This window comes from Canis aureus, chromosome 8 (assembly GCF_053574225.1).
Source record: "Canis aureus isolate CA01 chromosome 8, VMU_Caureus_v.1.0, whole genome shotgun sequence".
NCBI classification, from domain to species: domain Eukaryota; kingdom Metazoa; phylum Chordata; class Mammalia; order Carnivora; family Canidae; genus Canis; species Canis aureus.
This window is the reverse complement of record NC_135618.1, coordinates 76,206,173-76,231,161: the sequence shown is the minus strand read 5'-3', so window position 1 is coordinate 76,231,161 and position 24,989 is coordinate 76,206,173. Positions and strand designations below refer to the sequence as shown.

General features: G+C 45.9%; 1 protein-coding gene and 1 pseudogene across 14 annotated transcripts in view; both read left to right on the top strand.

The window, feature by feature from the left end:
- Positions 1–24,989, top strand: part of CALN1 (calneuron 1) — a 526,620-nt gene that overhangs the window by 261,540 nt on the left and 240,091 nt on the right. For all 14 annotated transcript variants that reach the window (XM_077908317.1, XM_077908316.1, XM_077908324.1 and 11 more), the window contains one exon: positions 13,570–13,713. In XM_077908317.1, the coding sequence (XP_077764443.1) occupies positions 13,570–13,713 (144 nt within the window). The remainder of the gene's footprint in view (positions 1–13,569; positions 13,714–24,989) is intronic.
- Positions 3,011–3,648, top strand: LOC144318209 (nucleoside diphosphate kinase A pseudogene; annotated as a pseudogene).

The window sequence follows — 24,989 nt, the reverse complement described above, 5'->3', positions numbered from 1 at the left end:
CCTGGGGTGTGCGTCAAAAAGAAGAAAGAAATAGAATAGAAAGCACCAGAGCATGTCCCACACTGAAAGGGTGTGTGCTATTTCAGGAAGTGTGCGTTCAAAGAGGTAGAAAATGAAGCTTTGAGGTGCAGACTCTGGGGCTGGAAGACCTGGGTTCAGATCACTGCCCTGACCCAACCACGTGGCCTCGGGTGAAGGGTAATGACACAACCTGCCTCATGAGGTGTCATGAGGAATAAATGAGCTAATATTCCAAGAGTGCTTAGACCAGTGCCTGGTACATACTGAGCAGGTGATCAATGTTAGCTGTGACACAGTGGTTGGAACCAGAAGAGATTGCTGGGAGTTGATCATTTGTTACCTATACAAAAGCAATTTTACATGGTTCAACCTGGTACACACACACACACACACACACACACACACACACACACACCTTCTGCAAGTACTACCGTGACATTATGCATCTGTCATGATGTGCAGTGCGTTTCATACTGTGGGTTGGAATAAAAAGACTGTGCTCTGCTGGCTTTCCCTGGCAAGGGAGTGGATATGAGGCATCAGTTTTCATAACCAAGTGTGATAGTTTTGTAGAGCTTTTGCTCTGGGGGAGCCCATGGCATGCTCTTCCCTTCCTTGTCATTTCAGGCTGGAGAGGTGTGCTGGGCTCCTGAGAGCTCCCCTTTACCGAGTTGTGCATCCAGAAGAGCCCATCTCCTGTTCAACCCTGGCCTCCTTCCTGGCTTTTCTTGAGTCCCGTGTACCGGGCTGTCCAGAGTCTTCTCCCTCTCCGTGAACTGACACAATGAAAACAAAGCTGTATTGCCTTTAAAAATAATCCTTTTCTCATTAAAAAACAACAGCAGTAAGAGTCCCTCACATTTTCTTGGGCTTACTGGTTGGCCTCCTGTTGTAAAGTTATGTTCTGTTTTCCAGCCTAGGAGAGATGACAGAGGTCAGGAGAAGGACTCGGTGTCGAGAATGATAGCCTGCAGGAGTCCAAGAAAGTCCGACTTCCAGCCACTAGGGTGCCCTCCCGCCCCTTCCCTTTGACTCCATGTGGATGCCTCCTCTTCCCAGTTGGGTGGCCTCTCCACTCTTCTACTTTGGTTTCCCAAGACACGGTCTTCAGCATCTAGGACAGTGCCTGACACACAGAGGGTGCCCAAGAAATATGTGTTGGATTGAAGTGAGCTGAACAGATATTTCCCTTCTCAAGAGAATTCCTGAGACCCTTGGGGAGGGGAGGGGGCGCGGGGCACTCCTGAGAGGTCGTCTCCTTCTCTCCACTCAGGTTGCTTCTGGTTTATTTCTGGAACTTGGATCTTATTCTTCTGGCTTCCACATTGGTGCTAAATCCACAAAATGATTTTGTTTTCTCAGATGTTAGTCTCTGATCTCAGGATATTAACGTTCATGGCACATGAACAGCATGATTTAGTGAAAAATTAACTGTATTAATGATTAGCATGTTGTACACAGATAAATTCCACTCGATTTGCTGCTTGCAATATTGCCTTATGTGCCCAATGATCCGGGGCCTTCTTTCTATTTTGGGCTATTTGCCTCTTTTTCACTGATAAGGTGCTTATTGCTGTGTGAGAAATGTCCCCCTCTGTGCGGAGGCACCAGACTTGTTCCCGTGAAGCTGTTCCATCTGCTGGGCCCTGGAGATGTCCTGGCTCCTCCTGCAACAAACTGCCCGGCACCCTGCCCGAGGCACTATCCCAGTCTGGAGTGGGGAGCACAGCTCTCCCCACACACCCCCTCTCCTTCTCCTGGCAGGGGAGCCCTCTTCCCCTCTGAGTATAGGCAGTGTGTGTGTGTGTGTGTGTGTGTGTGTGTGTGTACACGCATGCACATGCATGTTCCTGGGCGCCTCCTTTGGGCCAGGCTGAGTGTGGGGTTTACTCAAAGTCCGTGATTACCCTGCAGGTCTTTCTAGACGATATCTGAATTGTCTTCCTCCCCTTGCCACCCTTGTTTATGAACATCTGGATCTTGAACTTGAGGAGGGGATTCCTCTCTAAGTGATAGCTGGATGAAAGGTATATATCATAGGAGATTGGGATTCTCTGCCTAAAAATGGTGTGAAATGGAGGATGGTGATAACTGCCTTTTGGGGAGTGTGATACTGTGATAAAATAGGAAATTATATTTGATCTTCTTGCCTGGTTGTGGGAGCTCCTAAAACCCTGGGAACCTCTGCAGTGGTCAGTGTCTTTTCTCTGCTAATGAGATGACCGGTGGCTGGTGTCCTTGGATAGTTTCAGGGTGGGGGCTGGTTGCCAAAAAGACTAAAGTATTATTAGAGGGTGGAGCTTTTAGCCCCACCCCAACTTCCGGGGAGAGGAGAGGGCTAGAGATTGAGTTCTGTTATCAGTGGCCAGTGATGTACTCAGCCATGCTCACGTCATGGAACCGCCATAAAAACCGTAGAGGACAATGTCCAGAGAGCTCTGGGGCTGGTGAACACATGGAGGTGCTGGGAGGGTTGTGCCCAGAAAGGGTATGGACACTTCACGCCCTCTGCACCCCTTCTGTACCTTGTCTTGGGCATCTCTTCCATGTGACTGTTCCTGAGTTGGATCCCTTAAAATAAACCAGTAATTGTAAGGGAAGAGCTTTCCTGAGTTCTGTGAGGCATGCTAGCAAATTATCAAATCCATGGTGGGTTTGGAGGAACCCCAGACTTTATAGCCAGACAGGCAGAGAATGGGCGGATGGACTGGCAGCTGGTGTCTGAGGTGAGGAGAGTTTTGTGGGACCTAACCCATGGGGTCTGCACTAACTGTGAGTAGCTAGTGCCAAAAGTGGATGAAATCACTGGACACTGGCTTGGTATCCAAGGAGTTGGAGACTTAGTTGGTGTGGGACCCCCCACCCCCGGTCCCCAACCCAGACCGCCCCTGCCAGTTGGTGTCACAAGTGTCATGAGTAGAAATGGATACTGGTGGGCAACTTGGCAATATGTATGAAGGGCCTTAAAAATGTTCCTGCCCGGGCGGCACCAGAAGGAGTTGCGGCGGTAGCAGCTGGAAAGGACCATGACCAGCAGTGAATGCACCTTCATTGCCATCAAGCCTGATGGAGTCCAGTGCAACCTCGTGGGAGAGATCATCAAGCGTTTCAAGCAAAAGGTATCCTGCCTCATTGCCATGAAATTAATTCAGGCTTCTGAAGACCTTCTTAAAGAGCACTATATTGATCTGAAGGACCTTCCATTCTTTGCCGGCCTGGCGAAGTACATGCAGTCAGGGCCTGTGGTTGCCATAGTGTGGGAGGGCCTGAATGTGGTGAAGACAGGCCGAGTGATGCTCGGGGAGACCGACCCTGCGGACTCCAAACCTGGGACCATCTGTGGGGACTTTTGCATCCAAATTGGCAGAAAGATTATCCATGGCAGCGATTCTGTGGAGAGGGCGGAGAAGGAGATTGGCTTGTTCCAGCCTGAAGAGCTGGTGGATTACAAGAGCTGTGCTCAGAACTGGATTTATGAGTGACAAGTGATGAGGGAGCAGACCTCAGTGGTTTGCCCGTTCCATTCCCTCTCCCTCCCATGAGCAAGGGGCCAGGCTCTTGCAAATTCAGTTATTTTTGAGAACTTCCTTATAACCTGGAGGAGACCTCTTGGAACTGGGAGTGCTCCCTGTACAGTATTATGGGCTGCCATCAGATTAAAATGTTTCATTCCCCCCCCCCCCAAAAAAAAATGTTTCTGCCCTTTGACCTAGGATTTCCATTCTGGGATATTATCTTAAGGGAGGGATCATCAAAACACATGCAAATTTCCCTACAAAGACTACTGTGGCAGTGTTGCTTAAAAGTGGAAGTGATCTAAATGTCCCAGACTAGGAGTTTGGGGGACTCAGTTGGGCTATAGGCGTATTATGGAACATGATGTAGCCATCAGAAATGATGTTTTATTTTTTATTTTATTTTTATTTATTCATGAGCGACACAGAGAGAGAGAGGCAGAGACATAAGCAGAGGGAGAAGCAGGCTCCATGTAGGAAGCCCAATGTGGGACTTGATGCTGGGGCTCCAGGACGCCCTGAGCCAAAGGCAGACAGACACTCAACCACTGAGCCACCCAGGTGCCCCCAGAAATGATTTTTTAAAGACTAATAACACAGAAGATCAAAATGATTGTATGCTAAATGGAAAAAGTATATATAAAGCTATAGAGAGTGCAGAATCCAAATTTAATTAAGAATATTTGTATCTGGGATCCCTGGGTGGCGCAGCGGTTTGGCGCCTGCCTTTGGCCCAGGGCGCGATCCTGGAGACCCAGGATCGAATCCCACGTCGGGCTCCCGGTGCATGGAGCCTGCTTCTCCCTCTGCCTGTGTCTCTGCCTCTCTCTCTCTCTCTCTCTGTGACTATCATAAATAAATAAAAATTAAAAAAAAAAAAAAGAATATTTGTATCTAAAGAGTTTGGAATAAAATGCCCTAATACTGTTTTTTTTTTTTTTTTTTTTTCCTAACATGTTAACCATGGTGATTGCTGACTGGAGAATTATATTATTTCTTTTCTTTATACATTTTGGGGGCATTTTTCATAAGCATACATTAATGTGTAACCTGCAAAATGTTGCCATTTTGGGGGCATTTTTCATAAGCATACATTAATGTGTAACCTGCAAAATGTTGCCTTCCTGGGCGGGTCCAGCTCTGGTGTTTGGACCCCAGAGGCCAGGTGCAGAACCCCTCGAGACAGAACACTTCCCTCCCTCTCTCTCCACTCATCAGCCTGTCTTTTTGTCTGAAGACCCTCCAGCCATTCTCACTCTCATACATACTCACATCTAATTTAATGATTTTCCTTCCAACCCTGCCTGGAACATTCTGTCCCACATGGGGTGCCCCTGGCTGGGATGGCCTTTCATTGTTAGCAGCTGGTCTAATCTGCTTTGTTCTTGTACTGTTGGGGAATTACCCATCCACTAAGCAACCGGGCATCCTAACATCAGTTCAGCTTTATCTGCCCAGGTGTAAAATTTGGGGGCTCTGTCCTTGCCCTTAACCCTTAGAAATGCCCCCAACTTTATGGCTGCCTGGTGCTACCCAATTTTAGGAAAGAAATGATTATTTTTCCTGTCCTGGGATCCTAAGTCTTTGTCTAATCTCACCACCTAGTAAGTTAGTTACTAAGATGCTTTTCTTTCTGAATGCTGGAGAGGGAAGCAGTTGGCTTTGCTTTTAAATTCGAGGTGCCTTTGGGCCATGAGGTAATGAAAAAGGCCTGAGATATCCAGTATGAGCAGCCCCTCACTGGCCCACCAGCTTTCAGTGTTGAGTCTTCAAAGTTTTTCAACACTGCCCCTTTTCTGTTCCCAGGGTTACCAGTGACTCAGGGTAGGTCTGGCGCCAGGGAACATACAGGAGCCCTACTCCACTCTGGATGCTAACCTTAGATCACAGAGACAATTATGCTGCCTGGGAGGATGGTGACTACCGCCAGCCATATCTGTCCTTTTGCAAGTGCCTCCCGACAGGGGGCCTTGCCTGTAACCAGGAACCTGGACCCAAAGAATGCATCCCTTATGCCCCCTTGCCCATGCTGTGCCTTTGCTGGAAAACCCTCTTTGTCGCATTGACTACAATTCTCAGCCTCCTTCCAGGTTCTCCTAAGGCTCACCTTGCTTTGTTTGGGACAAGTTATGCTCAAGACTGAGATTGCTTTTGTCAGTAATTTATTTAACCAGGTTCACTGTGGGAATAATAATAATAATAATAATAATAATAATAATAATAATAAAAATAATATTTTGTAAGCTAATAGCACACAGGGTAATGTCTCCTAATAAGCCAATGAAGAGATAGCATACTTCAAGCTAGTAACAGATTGATTATGCAATCATTCAGGCAAAGAGGGAGATGAAAGAAATAAAGTTCAAATTTAATTGGAGGTGTACCCTTCTATGAGTTGGTTCTCAGTAGAGTCAGCCTTCTAACTAAGACTTGGATATCAGGTGCCAGCTTAGGTGTTTCACTGCTGGGGCATGTAGCTAGCAGGTGACGGTATGTGTGTTGGCAGGTAAGGCAGGCTGCTCTGAAGCTTATTATTCCAGGGACTGTTACATGGCTTGTACCACTGCCTATGAGGGGAAGACTTGCCAAGGCAGAAACAGATGTCCCTTCTCTTCCTGAGACTGTTACATGGTTTAAACACCACCACCAAGCAAGAGTAGCTTGGCAATGGCAGGAGCAAGTGTCTCAAGATCTTTGGAGAGTCGCTTAGATGCAGCAAAGGGTAGCCTCACCCAGACCAAGTCCTCTCAAGGTACTGGTCACACCTCTTGATTTTTAAAATGGAAAAGTCCACCGCGTGATGGACACCATTGCCATTACCATGGTGTCAAGGATGCAACAGTCCTCTCGACTTCAGGTATAAGAGTTGGAGGAAGAAGGTCCCTATATCCAACTTCAAAACAATTTCATCAAAATAAGTTACTCAAAACAAATTCAAACAACAAACTTTGCCTAAACAAGCTTGCAAGACATGGATTTGAAATCCTAACAATTCAGTAGGCAACACGTCTCCTTCCTGTATATTTCTAGGTGTTTCTGTTTCAACTTCTCTCTCCTATCTCCTGGGAGAGATCGTCTTTTTTTCTCAAGTATCCTTTATACTTATATCCTTTACGCCTCCTTTGTGAACCATGATTCCACTTACACAGATAAATGAACAGAGAAATACAGAAATGCCTCTAGGGCTGGGACCCCTCATCCTGGGGCTCTCCTGTGTTCCACTATAGCGTTCATTACTGTCTAAGTCTATGGAAGGAGCATAATGAAAGAGCACTTGTTGAGATGGATGCAGTCAGGGTTCACACAGCAAATTACCTGGCCGTGAGGCTCCTTTAGCCCCCTGAAGACAGTGCCAAGAAAAATCCAGCTCCATAAAGTACATTAACAGAGCAGTGCTGAGCCCCACCCTGCCCCATCTAGGTGGCCGTCCCCCAGTCAGTGTTATTCAATGCAGGGACGCTTCTGATCCCTCCTCCCCCCACACAAAGATCCTCCTTGGGGCCCCGTCCCCCTGGCCCTTGGAGCCCTCACCCCTGCGTTCCCTAATTATTGAAACCAATTAGTTGTATTTGCAGACTGATTGAGTAGAATTAAATTGGAGCTCGCTCACACTAAAGCTCACACTGGGATTAAACCAGCATTTTATATGCAATTATGGTCATTCTGTTCCCATTTTCCATTTTGATTGTATACTTAGCATTCCTGTCAGCAATAGGTAGTCCCTTATTTCCAAATGCTCACCACATCTGGCTGCCTGGTGTCTCTCAGTGCCCTGTATGCTCTGTGGTCAGAATGCCCCTTCCCTTCCCTCTCTGAAAGAAAAAGAAAAGTCACATGGCCCCTGCCAGCAGCTCCATGTTGCTGAGCTCAGACTCCTCATCTTCTCATAGACTCTCCGGTGAGGCCTCCAGGTGAGGGCTCTGCTTTTCACCTCTTAGCCAACCAGATGCTAGAACCCTCAATTTAAAAAGCAGTCTGATCCGGGGGCACCTGGGTAGCTCAGTCGGTTAAACGCCTAACTCCTGATTTTGTCTGAGGTCATAATCTCAGTGTTATGGGATTGAGCCCGGCGTCACATTCCATGCCCAGTACAGAGTCTGCTTGTCCCTCTCCCTCTGCTCCTCCTCCTGCTTGTCTTCTCTCTCTCTCTCTCAATAAATAAATAAAAGCTTTAAAAAAAAAATCAATCTGGTTTCTTTTTTCTTTCTTTCGTTCTTTCTCTTTCATTTTCTTTCTTTCTTTCTTTCTTTCTTTCTTTCTTTCTTTCTTTCTTTCTTTCTTTCTTTCTTTCTTTCTTTCTTTCTTTCTTTCTTTCTTTCTTTCTTTCCTTCCTTCCTTCCTTTCTTCCTTCCTTCCTTCCTTCCTTCTTTCTTCTCTTTCTTTCTTAATTTATAACCACTGAGGGCTCCCTATGGCCTACAGCAGGGGTTTACAAACTAACTATAAAAGGCTGAAGTATGACTATTTCAGGCCTTGTAGGCCAAACCATCGCTGTCACAACTTCTCAATTTTATTCATATAGTACCAAAGCAGTAGACAGTAGACAAGAGTCACAGACAGTGTGTAGATGAGTAAGCATGGATGCATTCCAAAAAAACTTTATTTTCAAAGCAGGTGGTGGGCCAGATTTGGCCACTGGCCATCACTTGCCAACCAGTAGTGTGCAGAGTAAAGCTCGGCTCCCAAGGCCCTTTACAGTCTTGCCCTGGTGCACTTTTTCCCCTCATCTCTTCCTGTCAGGAGATTATGGTGTCAACTTTCACAGAGTTGTCTCTCTCATAATGGAAGGACATCCTTTGAGTTTTGTGTAGATTTGTATTATTGCTCTTGTCATTCTCTGGTATGAATATCCTGTCACCTCTCTGTTTGTCAGACTGGAATATAAGTTTCTCATAGCTTGGAAAGTTTCTTTTGCTACCTAACTGTTCTAGCACAGCATATGGCATACAGGAAGTGAACAGCAACTCTTCATTGAATGAATGGCCATATGAATAATCTCGAAAGATTCGTCTTTCACAGAGAAGGCAGAGGTCCTTCTAGATCTCTTTGGTCATTGACTCGGTCCCTGTCCTCTTAATTCTTCTAAATAAAAATCTGGAGGTTCTTATCTTGTATTTTCTGGTGCACTTCTGTTGGTATTCAATAATTGCCTTGCTGAACTGCATGTCTCCAGTTCCGCCATTTCTCAAAGACATGTATCAACAGAACACATCTTGGTCGTTAATAGAGCCATTGCTTCTTGTGCTTAGAACCCACATTCTTCCTAAAGACACATCTCTTTAGAGACTAAACAGATTCCGCATCTAATGGGGTTGAGATAGGAAAGGCTGTTGTTCCTCATTACCAATTGGAGTTTGCAAATTAGCACTGTGAGTTTCAGCCTATTCTTTAAGGCCAGAACATTAGGCAAAGAATATTGACTCTGGCTGATGTCTGGTGTCTGGTTTTCATCTGATGCGCCCTTTACTGAGCGGCCTGCCCGACAAGCCTGTTCTATATGAGAGCCCTGCCTCTGAGAGGCACTGTTCTCAGCCAAACTGACGATATCCCCAGGGAGTGTCATGGAACTTAGGAGGTGCTGTGTTGGGGATGCAGGTGGTACCGGTGGTGGCTCTGATAGTTTTAAGAAAACACACGTGCTGGTGTAGTGACAAGTTGATCTCCTGGGAACCTAGAGCATTTTGATTTCTAGTCCAGGCCTTGCTTGGCTCCAGAACATCAGGGAGGAGAGGTGCAGACCCCTGTGGGAATGCAGACTTTGGTTCTGGGAGATTCCATATGCAGAGTGCAGACTCCTGTTGTCAGAAGGTGTGCCTCACGATGCTTCCTTTCATGCTCCACAAAATGGCAGTTAGGCAGGCTCTCATCACCATCGCCATTGCCCCTTCTGCAGCCTGCAGAGGAATCTTGGAGGTGACGGAACCGCCTTGCTGGTGCCTGATCTGAGCATGAAATTGACTTAAAGACCAAAAGCACAGCATGCTTATGTAACCCTGAAGCACTGGGGACTGTAGCCCAGAGAGAGAATAAATTCCAGTGAAAAGCACACCACATTACTGGGTTGTTCCTAAAACTTGATCTGTGGTCGCCACTTCCCAAGGACGTGGAGAGGGGCCAGGGCCCCTCCGTCTTGCCAGCAGGCTGCCTATAGCCATAGGCAGGGGGATCCGGCCTGCTTCCGTCTCTCCGCTGTTTTTATGGGCATATTTCTCACACCCTGTTCTGCTATTAAAAATAAAAATAAAATGAGCCACACATCACATGTCTCCGGCTGCAAGACCCATTTCCTTCTAATAAGCTTCTTATTTGCCTGGGCTTCCCTACCCTGGAAAAATTAAATCCCCAGAGGCTCCTATTATGGATTTCTAGTGTTTTTTTCTTTTTTTTTTTCCCCTCCTATCTGTTATTTTGCCTTTTTTTTTTTTTTTTAAAGATTTTATTTATTTATTCATGAGAGACACAGAGAGGCAGGGACACAGGCAGAGGGAGAAGCAGGCTTCTTGCAAGAAGCCTGATGCGGGACTTGACCCCCAGGACCCCGGAATCACGCCCTGAGCCAAAGGCGGATGCTCAACCACTGAGCCACCCAGGCATCCCTTCTATCTGTTATTTTGAAAGAAAATGAAATTAGGGGGCTTTGTCTGCTTCTGTTTGCATGTGCATGTGCACACACACGTACACACTCTACCTGGGAGCCAGGAGCAGAAATTCTGGGCAAACAGGGAAGTACAGCTTTGTCTCACTTACCTGGGGCCACAGAAAACAGAACTCTGAGTTGATCTGTACCTGTGCTGTGCTGTCTTGGGCTTGAGCAGGGCCGGCCTGACTACTTACCGCAGACAGCAAACCATGGGGGTTTGAAGCCTTAATGGAGCACGTACCTTCACGGCAGGGCAGTTTCGGGATGGTCTCCATCTGCTTCCAGCAGCCCAAGGGTGAGGTGACCTCGGAGTAGCCCAGGTAGTGAGGTGGGAGCCGGGGGGCATGCCCATACAGTCCAAGTTCACGAAGATCCTTGATCAGGCGTCTGGAGTATCCACTGTAAGGACACAGGCTTGTTCATTTGTGGATCTAGGGCATGCAGGGGGATCACAGGAATGAGCCTGTCACCATGTCGACAGAAAGGGATCGCCCAGTCAGAGTGATCGTAACAGCTGGGGAGCTCAGGATTGAGTCAGAGGGATGGGGAGCTGAAATGTGCCTCTGGAAAGGAGACTAAGGGGCGGAGCTCAGCATGCAGCTGACCATCCGGATGGTCCACCTGGGACCCTGGCCTCTTTGACTCCAGGTTGGGCCCCGTCATCAGCTGACATTTTCTCCTGTTGCATGGTATGTGCTAGATCTGAAGTAAACTCCTATTATAGAGGCTAGGAGGAGATCTAACCCCACCCATTTTTCAGATGGGGAGATGGAGGCGGAGGGAGAAGCCTATCCCAGTTCAGGGCAGGGCCAGACTGACTTCCTTGTGGGCTGACTCCCACCTGAGGGGACCCTGCATCTGCATCCTCCTGCCCTTGGCATCTGGGTTCCGGTCATGGAGGCTGTGGTCTCCACCCCACTGTCCTCGAGGGCTGTGTGCCCTCACCTCAAGCAGAGCAGTGGCTCTAAGTTCTTTCCGGGCCACCTGGGACTTGGTAGGAAAACATATGGCCGCCTTAGGGAGTGTTGGGCATGTTTCATTGGTGAGAAAAGCCTGAAAGTGCAGACAAACCCCTTGATTCAGAATTTGGACCAGACTGAAATTTTTTTCTTTATCCTCAATGGAAAAAAGAGGGGTGTTTGAACAGTAGATTAATAGGGTATGAAAGAGAACACAGGCTTCCTGTTCTTCTCTTAAACACTTTAACAATGTCCACAGATCCCCAGAAAAAGTCTGGAAGGACCGTAGGGATCCTCGTGGCCAACCCAGCTCATTTTACACATGAACAATCCGAGGCCTCAGGGTTTGGCCGTGGACCTAATTAGCTAATGCGCCTGGCCAGGAGCCTAGGGTCCCGGCTCACAGGCTGGTCTTCTGTCTGCTGGAGCCCACACTTAGTCTCAGAAAGCATGCAGCGTGCAAAATTAGTATTGATAGCAAATTTGCTACTAATATGTGATCCTTACTCAAACCCATCCTTCAGAGTGTGGGTGGGAGTAAAAACAGGAACAAAGCCGATGAAGAAAGATTGTGATTTCTGCACCAAATCATCGTTATCTTTAGATGGGACAGGCTGATGTCCTGTAAAAGGAATGAATGACCCACCAAACTGTAGCAGAAAGGGAGAGAACATTGGCCAGGGTGGGCAAAGACATTTTTTGTGGACTGCACAGTCCCTAACTCTCAGCCTTGAAGGATGACAGGATTCAGGCAGGTAAAGGAAGGCAAGGTGTTTTGGGTGGGAGCCCTGGATGGGATACTGCAGCAGTCTGAAAACTGGGGGGCCCCAGAAATATCAGGTCCTCATTCTTGGAAACTGTAAATATTTCCTTGGGGGAAAAAAAAAAAAAAGGCTTTTGCAGGTATTATGTTGAGAGTCCTGAGATGGAGAACTTATCTAGGATTATCTGGGTGGGTCCTAAATGCCATCACAAGTGTCCTTATAAGTGGGAGGAAGATCACAGACAAAGGAGGAAAAGGCGATGTGGCCACAAAGGCAGAGACTGGCATGACCTGGCCACAAGCCACGAAATGCCGGCAGCCACCAAAGCTGGAAGAGGCAAGGGACAGATTCTTGCCCTAGGAGAGCACAGCTCTGTCCCCACCTTGATTTTGGGCCAGTGACCCTGATTTCGTACTTTTGCTTCCAGATTGTGAGAGAATACATTTCTGTTGTTTTAAGTTACAACGTTTGCAGTGATTTGTCACAGCAGCCCCAGGAAATCAAATGGGAAGGGACAAAGCTTGTTTGGGTCAGGGAGTGGTTTAAGGTATTTACTGGGACATAGATATTTCGAGAAGCAGTAGGTAAATGGGTTAGGGCCAGTGTCTTGTGTGAGTTTCCAGAGTTCCTGTCCTTCCTTCCCAACTGGAATGTAGGGCTCTGGAGGAGAACTGTGAGGCCCAACAGATTGTTGTTGGTTCTCTGAGGGAATTACTCTTTGCTCCTCAGGTACATACAGTCAATACTTGTTGAGTAGCATGATGAATGTTGGCAACCCGAGCTTGCACCGGGTTTATTGATGAAAAGTCAAAGCTAGCCACATCTGGTGCTCAGATAGCATTGATGAACCTGTCATCTTCAGACTCTGATCTCGAATTCCCCACGCCATGTCTTGTGGCCGTGTGATGTGTTAGGAAATGCTCGGCCAACCTAGAACTGACGGGCCTCGGGGGCTCTGGAGGGAGAATGCAGAACAAGCCAGGTTGAGGTCAGAGGATGGGTGATCCCCTGCCGAGTGGAATGGCCTTATTGATAGCAGAGTCAAATCCACTGCCGGCCTGGAATGTGATTAAAGATGCCTTTTGAGCTTTTATGACACTCTTATCGATCTGAGGTTGTTTATAGCCGCAAAACAGCTGTAAATTAGAGGATGAAATAAAAACAGCAGGATACGTAACTCCTATCTTCCTACTAGGTTAAAAAAGCCTTCTGCGCAGCTCCAACAGCAGCAGGGAGCTGAGATACGAGTCTGCGGAGGGGGACTGTGTTCTCCTTTCCGGTGGACGAAGGGCCCAAGGGGCAGCTCTGTCCTCACAGCTGAAACCTGCTTGCTCCTGCTCAGGAAGTGTCCTCGGCGAACCTGGGTCTCCGCTGGGACCACTGTCAAATTGTGCGCTGACCGTGCTGTTTTAGGATGCTCAGGGGTGGTTTTCTTTTTTCCTTTCCCTTCCTTTCCTTATTTCTCATTTTGCTCTTTGCTCTGCCTTTTTTCCCTTTCCTCCCCCTTTCTGTCCTTTTGTTCCTCTTGTGGCCACTCTTTTATCTGCTTAAAGGGTTTTGACCTATTAGTATTTGTAAAGCAGTGAGGAGTGTTCAATATAGGATCACCAATAAATTCAATGCAAAAGACCAAGCCATGTGACCACCGGACTTTCTTTGCTTTCCCCTAGAGATTCGAGAGGCCTTTCGGGTTCTGGACCGAGACGGGAATGGCTTCATCTCCAAGCAGGAGCTGGGAATGGCCATGCGCTCTTTGGGGTACATGCCGAGCGAGGTGGAGCTGGCCATCATCATGCAGCGCCTGGACATGGACGGTGAGCTCGGGGTACACGGCGTGCCCCCTGAGATGAGCCAGGCTCATTGGCGAGACCTTGGTTTTGAAAGGTCTTGCACTTGGACCCCAAAAGCTTGGTTTCATGTGTTGGTTTACATATGAGGGCTGGCTCGGGGTTTTTCAAACAACACTCCATGCAGTCCCAGGGGCCTGCAGGGGTGGTTCTGAGGCTGCCAAGGGAGGAGGGTGAGGAAGGAGGGCTGACCGGTGGAACAGCCAGGACAGATCTTTCCACCTGCCCTCCCTACCTTTAAAATAGCTTCACAGAGGTAGAATCCACATCCCCTAAAACTCACCCATTTAAACTGTGTGATTCATCGGCTTTTAGTGTATTCACAGATTTGGGGACCCAACACCATAATCAATTTTAGAGCACTGTCACCACTTCAAAAAGAAACTCTACCTTTGAGCTGCCCCCTCTCATCTCTGTACCCCCCAGCCCTAGGCGACCACTAATCTACTATCTGTCTCTCTGGACATTTCATATCAATGGAATCCTATGCTGTGTCGTCCTTTGTGACTGGCTGCTTTTACTCAGCATAATGTTTGCAAGATTTATCCCTATTCCAGCATGTATTTGTACTTTGTTTTTTTTATGGCCGAATCATATGCCATTGTATGGGTATAATAACAGCTTCTCCGCTCTGTGATTTACTTACTGGGTTTCTCCTTGCTGGGGAAGAGGGTTTCACTGTGTTTTAAAAATTCTAGAAAGTGACACATTACCTCTTTCAGATTCTTTCCTGCTCCAAAACCTTGAGGCTGCTCCAAATCAGCTGTGACCCTCCTGACATTTAGATTTTGCCCTGGCTGAAGATCCAAGAAAAAAAAAAAACCCTTATTTTTGTTTTTTTCAACACACCCTCTCTCCCTCCAAAGAGCAGCTTGATCCCAGGCCTAAGGGGTCCAGAGTGGTGGGCATTAGGACTTTCAGGTAGAGCATGAAGTATACAAGTGAAAAACAGGAAGCAGGGCATAGGGTCAGGAAGTCCCTTGGAGGAGAGACCATGGTAGGGAGATGTTTGCTTGGCCTGCAGCTGATTGGAAGACACAGCTTTCTCCGGTTATCTTGCTGGAATTGCTGGAAGGATGATAACAAGGGTGACCATATGGTGAATGAACTCCAGCATCAACCACCAAGTGCAGCTGTGGGCATTTATTTTCTGGTTCAGGAAAGAGATGTTTCATCAGGGGTGTTCAGCCCCAGCCTTGTCTTTACCACTGATTGATTGTGACTCACTGGTGTCTTTGCAGGCCTGATTTGACCTTGCTTTATATTTAGCTGCTTGCTTTAGATATTTCTGAAAAGCTGGAGCAAAGCACATATCGTGTAGCAAAATCTGTTTTCCATTGACCCCCATCATCATTTCTGAGACACATTTCCAGAAAAAGTTTCCTCCTTAAAAGAATAGAAATCTTAATCTATACTTCCGTTTATGGGACAAAGATTCTGTGCTTTTGATTCTCTGCCCACAACTCCTATGACAAAATCTAGTCAAATGGACTACAAGCAAATAGAATTAGCAACATTTAATGAAAACGAGTCAGTCCTTTGTGTGTGAGTTATTCCTATGAAATCGAAGGGTCTTCATTAAGGTCAAACCTAGTGCTTTGTGTATTTACTCATTGGACTTCAGCTCACAGGGAGTTTTTATGTTGTTGCACATCTTCCCTGAATCCCTGAGGTCTTGGGGATCTTGTGTGTCCAAGGGACCCAGCAGGACCCAGGCAAAGCTTCATCCATATAGGATTCAGTTTAAGAGCTTCCAAGTTCCACCAACTTATTTACAACTTATCATACTCAGCTACCCATGCCAAAGGCAGAACTTAGCAGAACTTAAAAGGACTTGGCAATTTTCTTGTAGACAACTTCTCATAGTTCCTTTAACAAAAAGCTCCAGTTTAAAAAAAAAAAAAAAAAGTTGAGGTCATTGGCTGCTTCACCTGATGGTGATGCCATCAGGTGAAAACACATTTCTTTACTTTTGAAGTGCAGCTTCTTTGAGGTTTGGCTTTGTTGTCTACAGAAGATTTAATACCGAACGCGTGAAGACAGCTGCAATGTAGGTAGAAGGAATTGCCTACCCAGTTGGTTTATTAATTGCCAAAGTGTAAAAATTGCTAAGTGAGAGACGCCCAGTCTGGGGCTAAAGTGTGTGTCTTTTCAGAGTTCTGTCAATGATGCTGGTAAGTGGGATTTCTAGGGTACTGCATCCCAGATACGGATGGACTGTGTCTCAGTGTCTTTCTCTTAATGGATCTTTTGAGCTTCTGTTAAAAAAAAAAAGTCCTAATTATATCCTTCCTTTCTAGCTTCTGTAGCTGGGAGTTCTCCACAGAGATTTGGCCTTACTGAATTAAGCTATTCTTCAGCATGAAACTTGTGGAATGGCAGAAATTTTAGGGGAGTACTGCCCCTAAAATGGGGTGTTTGGGCTGGAGCTTGGGATTCTTAGCTGTAAGATGACGGTGCCTCCGGGCCCACAGACCCTGGTGTCCAGGGGCAGCGGGAGAGGTGGCGGTGCCTCCATCCATCCCAGCTGGCTGTGATTAGGAGCAGGTCTGGCCCACACACCGATCTGCTCTTTCTGGGGTCCCTATTGGTTTGCCCGACGGTGAGGTCATATCTTCGGCATGAGGCCCAGCTGGAATAGCCTGTGTGTGTCTGTGCAACCAAAGTTGACACATGAGGCTTTCATTAGGTGGTTCCTTGGGAGTGGGGTGCCTGGCCGGCTGAGCATGTAATAGTAACCTCCCTGGATTAGGGAGCTCGGCGGGATTTCCTGGACATGGAGCCCGCAGGAGCCAGACAGTTGCAGTCTGTGTGTAGAGCTGGTTTTCCAGAGGACACAATGGGAGGCAGCTGGAGGGTCTGGGATGGCTCTGTTGGCCTGTGGCCAGTTTGCCTTGAGTGCTGGGACTCTGTGCGTGTGTGTGCACACACGCATGTGCACTCTATGGGCAGATCTGCTTCCAGTTAAATAAACAGAAAACCAGAACGTGTGCCCTATGCCTGTTGCTTCCTCATCATCTCTTGACTGCAAAAGTTCTCTCTTGTAACTTTTAACTCAATTGCACACCCGCTGGTGCTTGGGGTTCTTCTCCCCTTTTCCGGCCTCTGCCGCTCAGGTGAATTTTGCCCTAACACCAGTTGGGAGTCAGGATTCACCTTTCCTGGGGTTGTTTGCCAGGATCTCTCCCTCAGCCCAGAATCTGGAAGCCTGCAGCCCTGTCCATCAGGCTTGTGGGGAGTGGACTTTATTCCGGAGCATCTCAGTACTGGTTATGTCCCATCGTGGGAAGAATTAACAAAATAGCCAAAAAAAGTGTCTGTGAAGCTGACATCTTTTGTAGAAGCAGGATGAGAAAGGCTGCTCGCAAAGGACTGTGGCCCCCGTGGCCTCCCTGGGGCCTCCCCTCACCTACGTGTTTCCCATGGCAGCTCTGGGGCGCCCCTCGGAGCGTCCAGCCTCCTTCACCAGGTATCTTCAAGACCCAATGGCTATTTTTGGCTGTTTTCCAACTTCTAATAGTTTCCCCAACCACACCACTGGGGCCATCTGGAATGAATCCAGCTAGCTTTGCAAATAGTTTCCCGAAACAGTGAAACCAGGAGACATTCTCAGCAGCTTGTGGCCTTTGCTAGGGCCCCCCTGGCAAGTGCTATTGCCAGCCTCCCTCCCTGCAAGCTTCCCTCGGGCTCCCACTTACCCACCAGGAGTCCCTCTTTGAAACAAAGGCAGACCTTGCCTTCTTCCTCCTTGGATTTCTTTCTGCCCCTCAAAGGTGCAGAATCTCGTGAAATTCCAGCAAATGTGCCATTTCCAAAGGACGTCCTGTGTCTTAACAGGTTTGTGGTTTGTTTTTAAGCCCTTCTCTGGATAGTGAATTTGACTCCGTTTAGTTTGATTTTAAAAGGATTTACTTGGTGGCCACTGTGTGTGAATTTGCTGATTTCCATGGTTGGCAAGATTCACTTTTGGTTTCACTTTGAGACAGGCCCCCGGATCGCAGAGCACAAAATCGTGGCCGGGTCCCCCGGGAGAGCGAGCCGCGCCCTGCTGTGGGCCTGCACGTCCATGTCTTCCCTGTCCCGGCCTCGTGTCTGTTACAGGCATAGCCTTTGCTGAGTCGTCATGATCGGGACCTCCCTGTTGGCCTTCCTGAGCTCCTAGAAGACAGAAAGCACGAGCTTGATTCGGACGTGCGCTCATTCCTACCTCACATTCAGACGCGTCCGGGACTGGCGTGGGTCTATTTGGGGAGCAGGAATGCGCCCTCCTTTTCTGGGTATGGGGAGATGCTTGCCCACAGGCTGCATGAAGTGGTACCTCCTGGTGCGAGGTGGAAGCAGTTGGGGCTTTTTAGGAAAAGCGGAGGGTCTCAAACCTGGCACACATCAGAAGACACCAGGAGGGCCTGTTTAAATAAACAAATGGAACAGACCGAAGACTCAGAAAGCGCAGGGCGGGGCGCAGCAGCCTGCAGCCCCTAACAGTCTCATCAAGTTATGGGCAGAGGTGCGGTCACCCATGTAACCGGGGGACCTCTGGCTGAAAGAAAAACCTAAAGCTCCAGAGAAATCCTCAAGCCTGTGCATATTTGTCTGAGCAAGAAGATCTGAGTAAGAGGTAAATGCCCTAGGTGGTTCAGAGACTCAGGAAGTTTTGCGGAGTGCTCGTCTAGGGCACACTTTGAGAAAGAGGAAGCCAACCCAGCCATGTTCCTGGAGCGCAGCCCCACACTCGTGTCCTCCCAGAAGCTCAGCCTGCAGGGATTTGAAATTCACCAAGCCCAAGCCCGCGGGAGGTCGGCTACAGGGGTCTGTCCAAAAGATTTGCATTTGTGAATAAGCATAAATAAGCATAAAACTATTGTATATTTCACTCCGTTAGTGGATTATTGTTGAGTTTACTATGATCTGGCTGTGCTAAGTGTTAATGGGGTAATAATAATGACCAACACTTATGCAGTGTTCACCAGGCCCCCAGTAACGCGGAAGAGCGGTAATACTCCCTAACACGTGCAGTGTCCTCACCATGGGCCTCACAGTGTTCTAGGCACTTTATTTATTAACTTTTTTGTCCTCATATCAGCCATCACTACTAGGTATATGATTTTCATTTTGTAGGTGAGAAAAATGAACTACAGAGATTTCAAGTTATTGGCCTAGTACACGCTGCTAGTAAGAGCCTTATGAATCCAAGATCTTTTTTCTTTTTTTTTTTTTTTTTTAAGGATTTTATTTATTTATTCATGAGAGGCACAGAGAAAGGCAGAGATGCAGGCACAGGAAGAACCAGGCTCCCTGGGGGGAGCCCAATGTAGCACTCCATCCCAGGACCCTGGGATCACGCCCTGAGCCTAGGGCAGATGCTCAACCGCTGAGCCACCCAGGTGCCCTGAATCCAAGATCTTAATCACCTGTCTTGTAGATACATTACTCTTTTTGTGATTTTAGTAGGTATAGGCCTCTTAGGGTGACAAAAGGGCATTGAAGCAGTGACTGAACAGAACGCATAGCAACTTGAGTCATGACATCACCTACGCATTGTAAACCTATATGTGAATATTTTGGTTGCCAATTATTGCTCCAAACTGTCACCTTTGGCTGGGTGATAAACTCTAGCTGCTCCTCAGGTTACACTTGTATGAGTCACGCCTGACCCTAGAACAGAGTCTGTGATTGAAGATGGTATCTTTGGGGTTCTCGTTGCTTTCTGAGGGGAATCCTCTATAGGTCTTCTTGGGATCTATAGTGGTGGTGGATGTTTGTGAAAAATTGACTCCAATGTTCCTATCTCCCTAAGCAATTCCTTCTTCTCTGTTAACCCAGGAAAAGTCCACCATCTTAATCTTACTGACAGCTGGCCACTGAAATCCAAGTTTCAGCTAAGACTTGAACTGTTGGAATCACTTCTAGGTACTCAAGCCAATGTAATCAAAACAATTTCTGGTGTGAGTACCCATTTCAGTAAGAGCCTCCTCAGCCGACGTTATATTCTCTCTCCCTTGTTTTAACATCCTGGAGTCCATGGCTACACCTGTCCCCTGGGGTTATACTGATAGAAGTCCGCAGCATCTCACCTCTCTGTATGCTCCCGCAGCAGACTTGAAACTCCTGGAGTGTGCTGATTTGATCATAATCATAGGTATAAAGGCAGAAAAATGTGGTGGGAGTAGATCTTGAAAATAGGCAACCCCTTTCAAGGAAGCTGCCTCAGCTGTTTCTTCCAGGTCTTCAAGCTGGTCTTGGCTGACCTCAGGGAGATACTAGAGAGGACGAGAGGGAGACTCGGCCATTCTGTTTTCTGAATCCACCCAGAGGTCCCCATTCCAAGTCATAGGTCCCACTCCTTTCCAATCAGTGCCCTGAATCTTACATCAGAGATCTGGGGAGTCTGTGACCTCAGCTTATAACTCTGCAGACCACATAGTTAAACTTGGGGCCCTCCTTACATTGTATGAAGTGAATGATTATTTGGGGGGATCACCCTGGAAGCACCCTTGTTCTCTGACTGTGACCAGAGCTGAGAGTTTCAAGGCCTGAGCTTGTTTGTTCATTCTTTCTTTCTTTTTCTTTCTGTTTTTAAAAGATTTTATTTATTTATATGAGGAATAGAGAAAGAGAGTGGAGAGGGGGAACGCAGAGGGAGAGGGAGAAGCAGACTCCTCCCTCTGAGCAGGGAGCCCACCATGGGGCTTGATCCCAGGACCCCAGGATCATTACCTGAGCTGAGGGCAGACATTTAACTGACTGAGCCACCCAGGCACCCCTTGTTTTTTCTTTCCAGGGCACTAAGAAGCAGCTATCCATCCCACAGCCCTGGTAGTCATCATTGCTACTGCAAAGGTTAAACATAGGAGTTATATGGGTCTTCAGGAACCTTGCTTTCAATAATTGTTTTATCCAAAAGAAACCACAGATAATATTTAATTATGATGCCAGTCATGCCAAGGATACCAGTATCCCATTTTTCACTGGCAAGAAGGTTAGTGCTTCTACTTAAAGAATAGAGATAAGCAAATCACTTAGGAAGGTTGTTTCCTCCTGGTACCACACATTGTATCATGAAAACAGGAACCAGGCTGGATTCCTAGAACAAGAGTATTATGTGGAGCATAAGAACCTGCGTACAATCCTTCATACCTGAATAACATTTCTCTCAGGCAAGTTTACCAAAGGGAATATGTGAGAGGGCCTGTCTCAGAACACCCTGACCAGTACCCAGTAGTATTTAACAAGTCATTGCTAATATGATTGATGAGAAATGGTGGCTCATTTTGCTCTTTTTTACCTCATAAGGGAGATGATGTATTTTCCATATGTTGATTGGATTTTTCCTTTTGTGGATTGCCTGTTTTTTGGGGGGAGGGAGGGCAGAATCTGTTTCAGTAAGGAGAAGCTAATTTATGCTGCCATAATAATTTTTTTTAAAGATTTTGCTTATTAATTCATGAGAGACACACACAGAGAGGCAGAGACATAGGCAGAGGGAGAAGCAGGTTCCCCACAGGGAGCCTGATGTGGGACTTGATCCCAGGACCCGGGATCAGGACCTGAGCCAAAGGTAGATGCTCAACCACTGAGCCACTCAGGTGCCCCTATGCTGCAATGATAAATAATTTCCCCAAATATCAATGACTTCATGTGAGAACAAAATAGAAGTTCTCACTAATGGAATATGTCCATTGTGTGGGCTGGGTGTTTCCTCTTTGTCATCTTCACTCAGGAGTCCTGGCAGAGGCTTCTGTCTGTGTTTCCATGGTAGCTGTAGCAAGGGAAAGAAACCCAGTGGACCACATACTGATGCTTGAAGTTTCTGGTCACTTCTGTTCCCCTTCTCATTGGCTAAAGCAACTCCTACAGTGGTGTCTAACATCAAGGGGTGTTGGGAAGTAGAATCCAACTACATGCCCAGAGGGAATGAACTGGAAATACTTGCTGAACAACACTCATGATGATCTAAGGACTTGGGGCTTTTTTTCTTTTCTTTTTTATTAGAATGTTACATTCATTGCAAAATTTTTTATCTCAGGAAAAACTTTTAGAAATTCTAAAAATAGGGGCAGAAACAATTGTCCTGGAGATTTTACACATTCCTTTCAGACTGATCAAGTAGATAAAACTAAGTAACAATTTGAATGAATTCAATGTGTGTGTATGTGAGTATGTGTAGGTGTGTCTGTGTAATACATATTTTGTGCTCCAAATAGAAGAATATCCTCCTTTTTTGAGTAGTTCTGAAACATTAACAAAACCTAGTTATGTATTACACCACAGGACAACCTAGCTAGATTCCAGAAGACAAACATTACAGGCACAACCTTTGGCTATAATGCAATAAACCAGAAATTAATAAAAGCTTGAATAAGTATCCCACCCACTTGGAGTCTAAAAATTAAAAATTCACAACTTTTCAACTTAATGAATAATTCCAAGAGTTGACTCTTGGGGAAAAATGCAATAAATTGACAAATATAGCATATTTAGTGAAGAATTAAATAGAGCTGCCATTGGAATAAACTGGAAATGAAAAAATACGGGAGATTTTAAAAAGAATACTTGATATAATTTTGTAAAATTACATTTGAACATCTATATGAAATGGAGATTTTTCTGGAAAATATAAATTACCAAAGTGGATTCGAGCCCAAGTAAGTAGTCTAAATCGGAAGTTGCATACTTGCTGCCTTACCAGCCAAATACAGCTTACAGCTCTGTTTTATTGGGCTCACACATCATTTTATAGAGCAGAAAATCTCATATTAAAAATATGCACTTCTCTCTCCTCTTAAAATCATGGAGAATTTAACAAGACTAGACCTGAAATCCTTCACTGCAAGAATTTGGTGGACTTGAATAGCTGTCCCCTCTGGGCAGGGCAAATGCCACAGTCTCCACCATTCCTTATTGTCTCACACATGCCTGCCCCCTTTGGATGGACTAGCTTGGTCCCTCTGGGCTTTGCAGTGTAGCACTCTGCCTGCATGGTGGACCAGAGAATGATGAGGGGGAGCTTTCACTGTTACGGCGACTCATTGTTCCTTTTCTTTAGTTTTAATTCTATGATGTTTGGGGTTTTGTCTTCTTTTTCTGTGTGTTTTTTCCTTTTTTGCTTACTTGCTGCCATTTCCAGCAATGTCAGTAAATTGCTTGTTTTATCTTAACTTTTTTGTTCTTTAATAATTAAGGCAACTAAGACAGGAAATTTGCCACTGAGAAGACCTTTAGTAACATCTCTGTGTCTTGGTAGTTTTATCGTTTCTCTGTTTGCTTTACAATCTTTTATCATATAGTTTCATTCCTACTCCTTCTTGGCAGATTTTTTGGATACCCAAGTCACTAGAATTTTAAGTTTACATTTAAGTGTTCTCTCTTTATTGCATTGTGGGAAGTAAATATGATCTGCTATTTGGGAGTATTTTCTTTGTAACTGAGAATATGCACTTTTGTGAAGGTATTGCTTCTAGGGTATAAAGCTTTTGTATATGCATAGAGATGTTATCTTTATATTACCTGTATCTCCTGCACCTGTATTTTTGGTTATCTTATCTGAGATAAGTTACTTTGATGTGTTGAAATCTCCCACTGCTGTTACCTTACTTCCTTGGTTTATCTCCCCAATTTTTTTTTCCTTAAAGATTTTATTTATTTGTTCATGAGAGCCACAGAGAGAGGCAGAGACACAGGCGGAGGGAGAATCAGGTTCCTCCCAGGGAGCCCCATGTAGGACTCGATCCCAGGACCCCGGGATCACGACCTGAGCCAAAGGTTGATGCTCAACCACTGAGCCACCCAGGCGTCCCTACCTCCAACAATTTGTATTTTAATTTTCAATACTCTGTCTACCCTCATGGTAGATTTTATCTTTCATCAACGTAAATGTTCTTTAAATGCTTTTGAATTATACTTTTGCTTTCTGTTGATTTTTGCCACATAATGTTTTCACTCATGTTTGTGTAACATTTATTGTTAAGTACGGTCACTGGAGGACATTCACTGTTACACAACTTCTTTGAGGAACACAGTCTGGTGCACGCCTGCCCTTTCTGTGTGAAACTTTTACACAACACATGCCATGCTGTTTTAATTTTTAATTATTCTGAGAGCTGGCCACATGGGTGGCTCAGTGGTTGAGCGTCCACCTTCAACTCGGGTCATGATCCCGGGGTCCTGGGATCAAGTCCCACATTGGGCTCCCCGCAGGGAGCCTGCTTCTCCCTCTGCCTGTGTCTCTGCCTCTCTCTCTCTGTGCCTCTAATGAATAAATAAAATAAAATCCATAAAAAAATTATTCGAGAGCCTTTTTATGGACAACCTTAACCTATCGTTTCAGAATTTTTACGTTGAGTCTTAATTCTGTGATTTTGTGTTTTACTCATTTCCATGCATACTATTTCATTTGTCTTTTTAAATTACAATGGGTTTTTAAAACTGAGATATATCTGACATACATTATATGAATTTTGTACATACAACATAATGACTTAATATTTGTATATGTTGTGAAATGATCACCACAATAGATCTAGTTAACATCCCTTACCATACATAGTTACAATTTTATTTTCTTATGATCAGAACTTTTATTTATTTATTTATTTTTTTAAAGTATTTTTTTTAAAGATTTATTTATTTACTTAGAGAGAGAGAGAGAGGCAGAGACACAGGCAGAGGGAGAAGCAGGCTCCATGCAGGAAGCCCGATGTGGGACTCGATCCCGGGTCCCCAGGATCACACCCCAGGCTGCAGGAGGCGCCAAACCGCTGCGCCACCGGGGCTGCCCTGATCAGAACTTTTAAAAAGCTACTCTCTTAGAGACTTTGAATTATATAATACAGTATTATTAACTGTAGTCATCATGCTGTACATTGTATCCTCATGCCTTAATTATTTTATAACTGAAAGTGTATATCCTTCACCTATTTCACCCAGTTCCCCATCCCCCACTTTTGGCAACTACCAGTCTGTTATCTGGATAGATTGATCAATAGATCAGTCAATTTATCTATCTGTCTATCTATTTATCTAGCTACCTGTCAATCTGTGCATTCCTCCATCCATCCATCCACACACACACATCACGTTTTCTTTACCCATTCATCCATCTGGATGGACATTTGGGTTGTTTCCATGTCTTGACTGTTGTACATAATGCTTCAGTGAACATGGGGGTGCATATCTCTTCAAGTTAGTGTTTTTATTTTCTTCAGATAAATACCCAGACATGAGATTGCTGAATCATAGGGGAA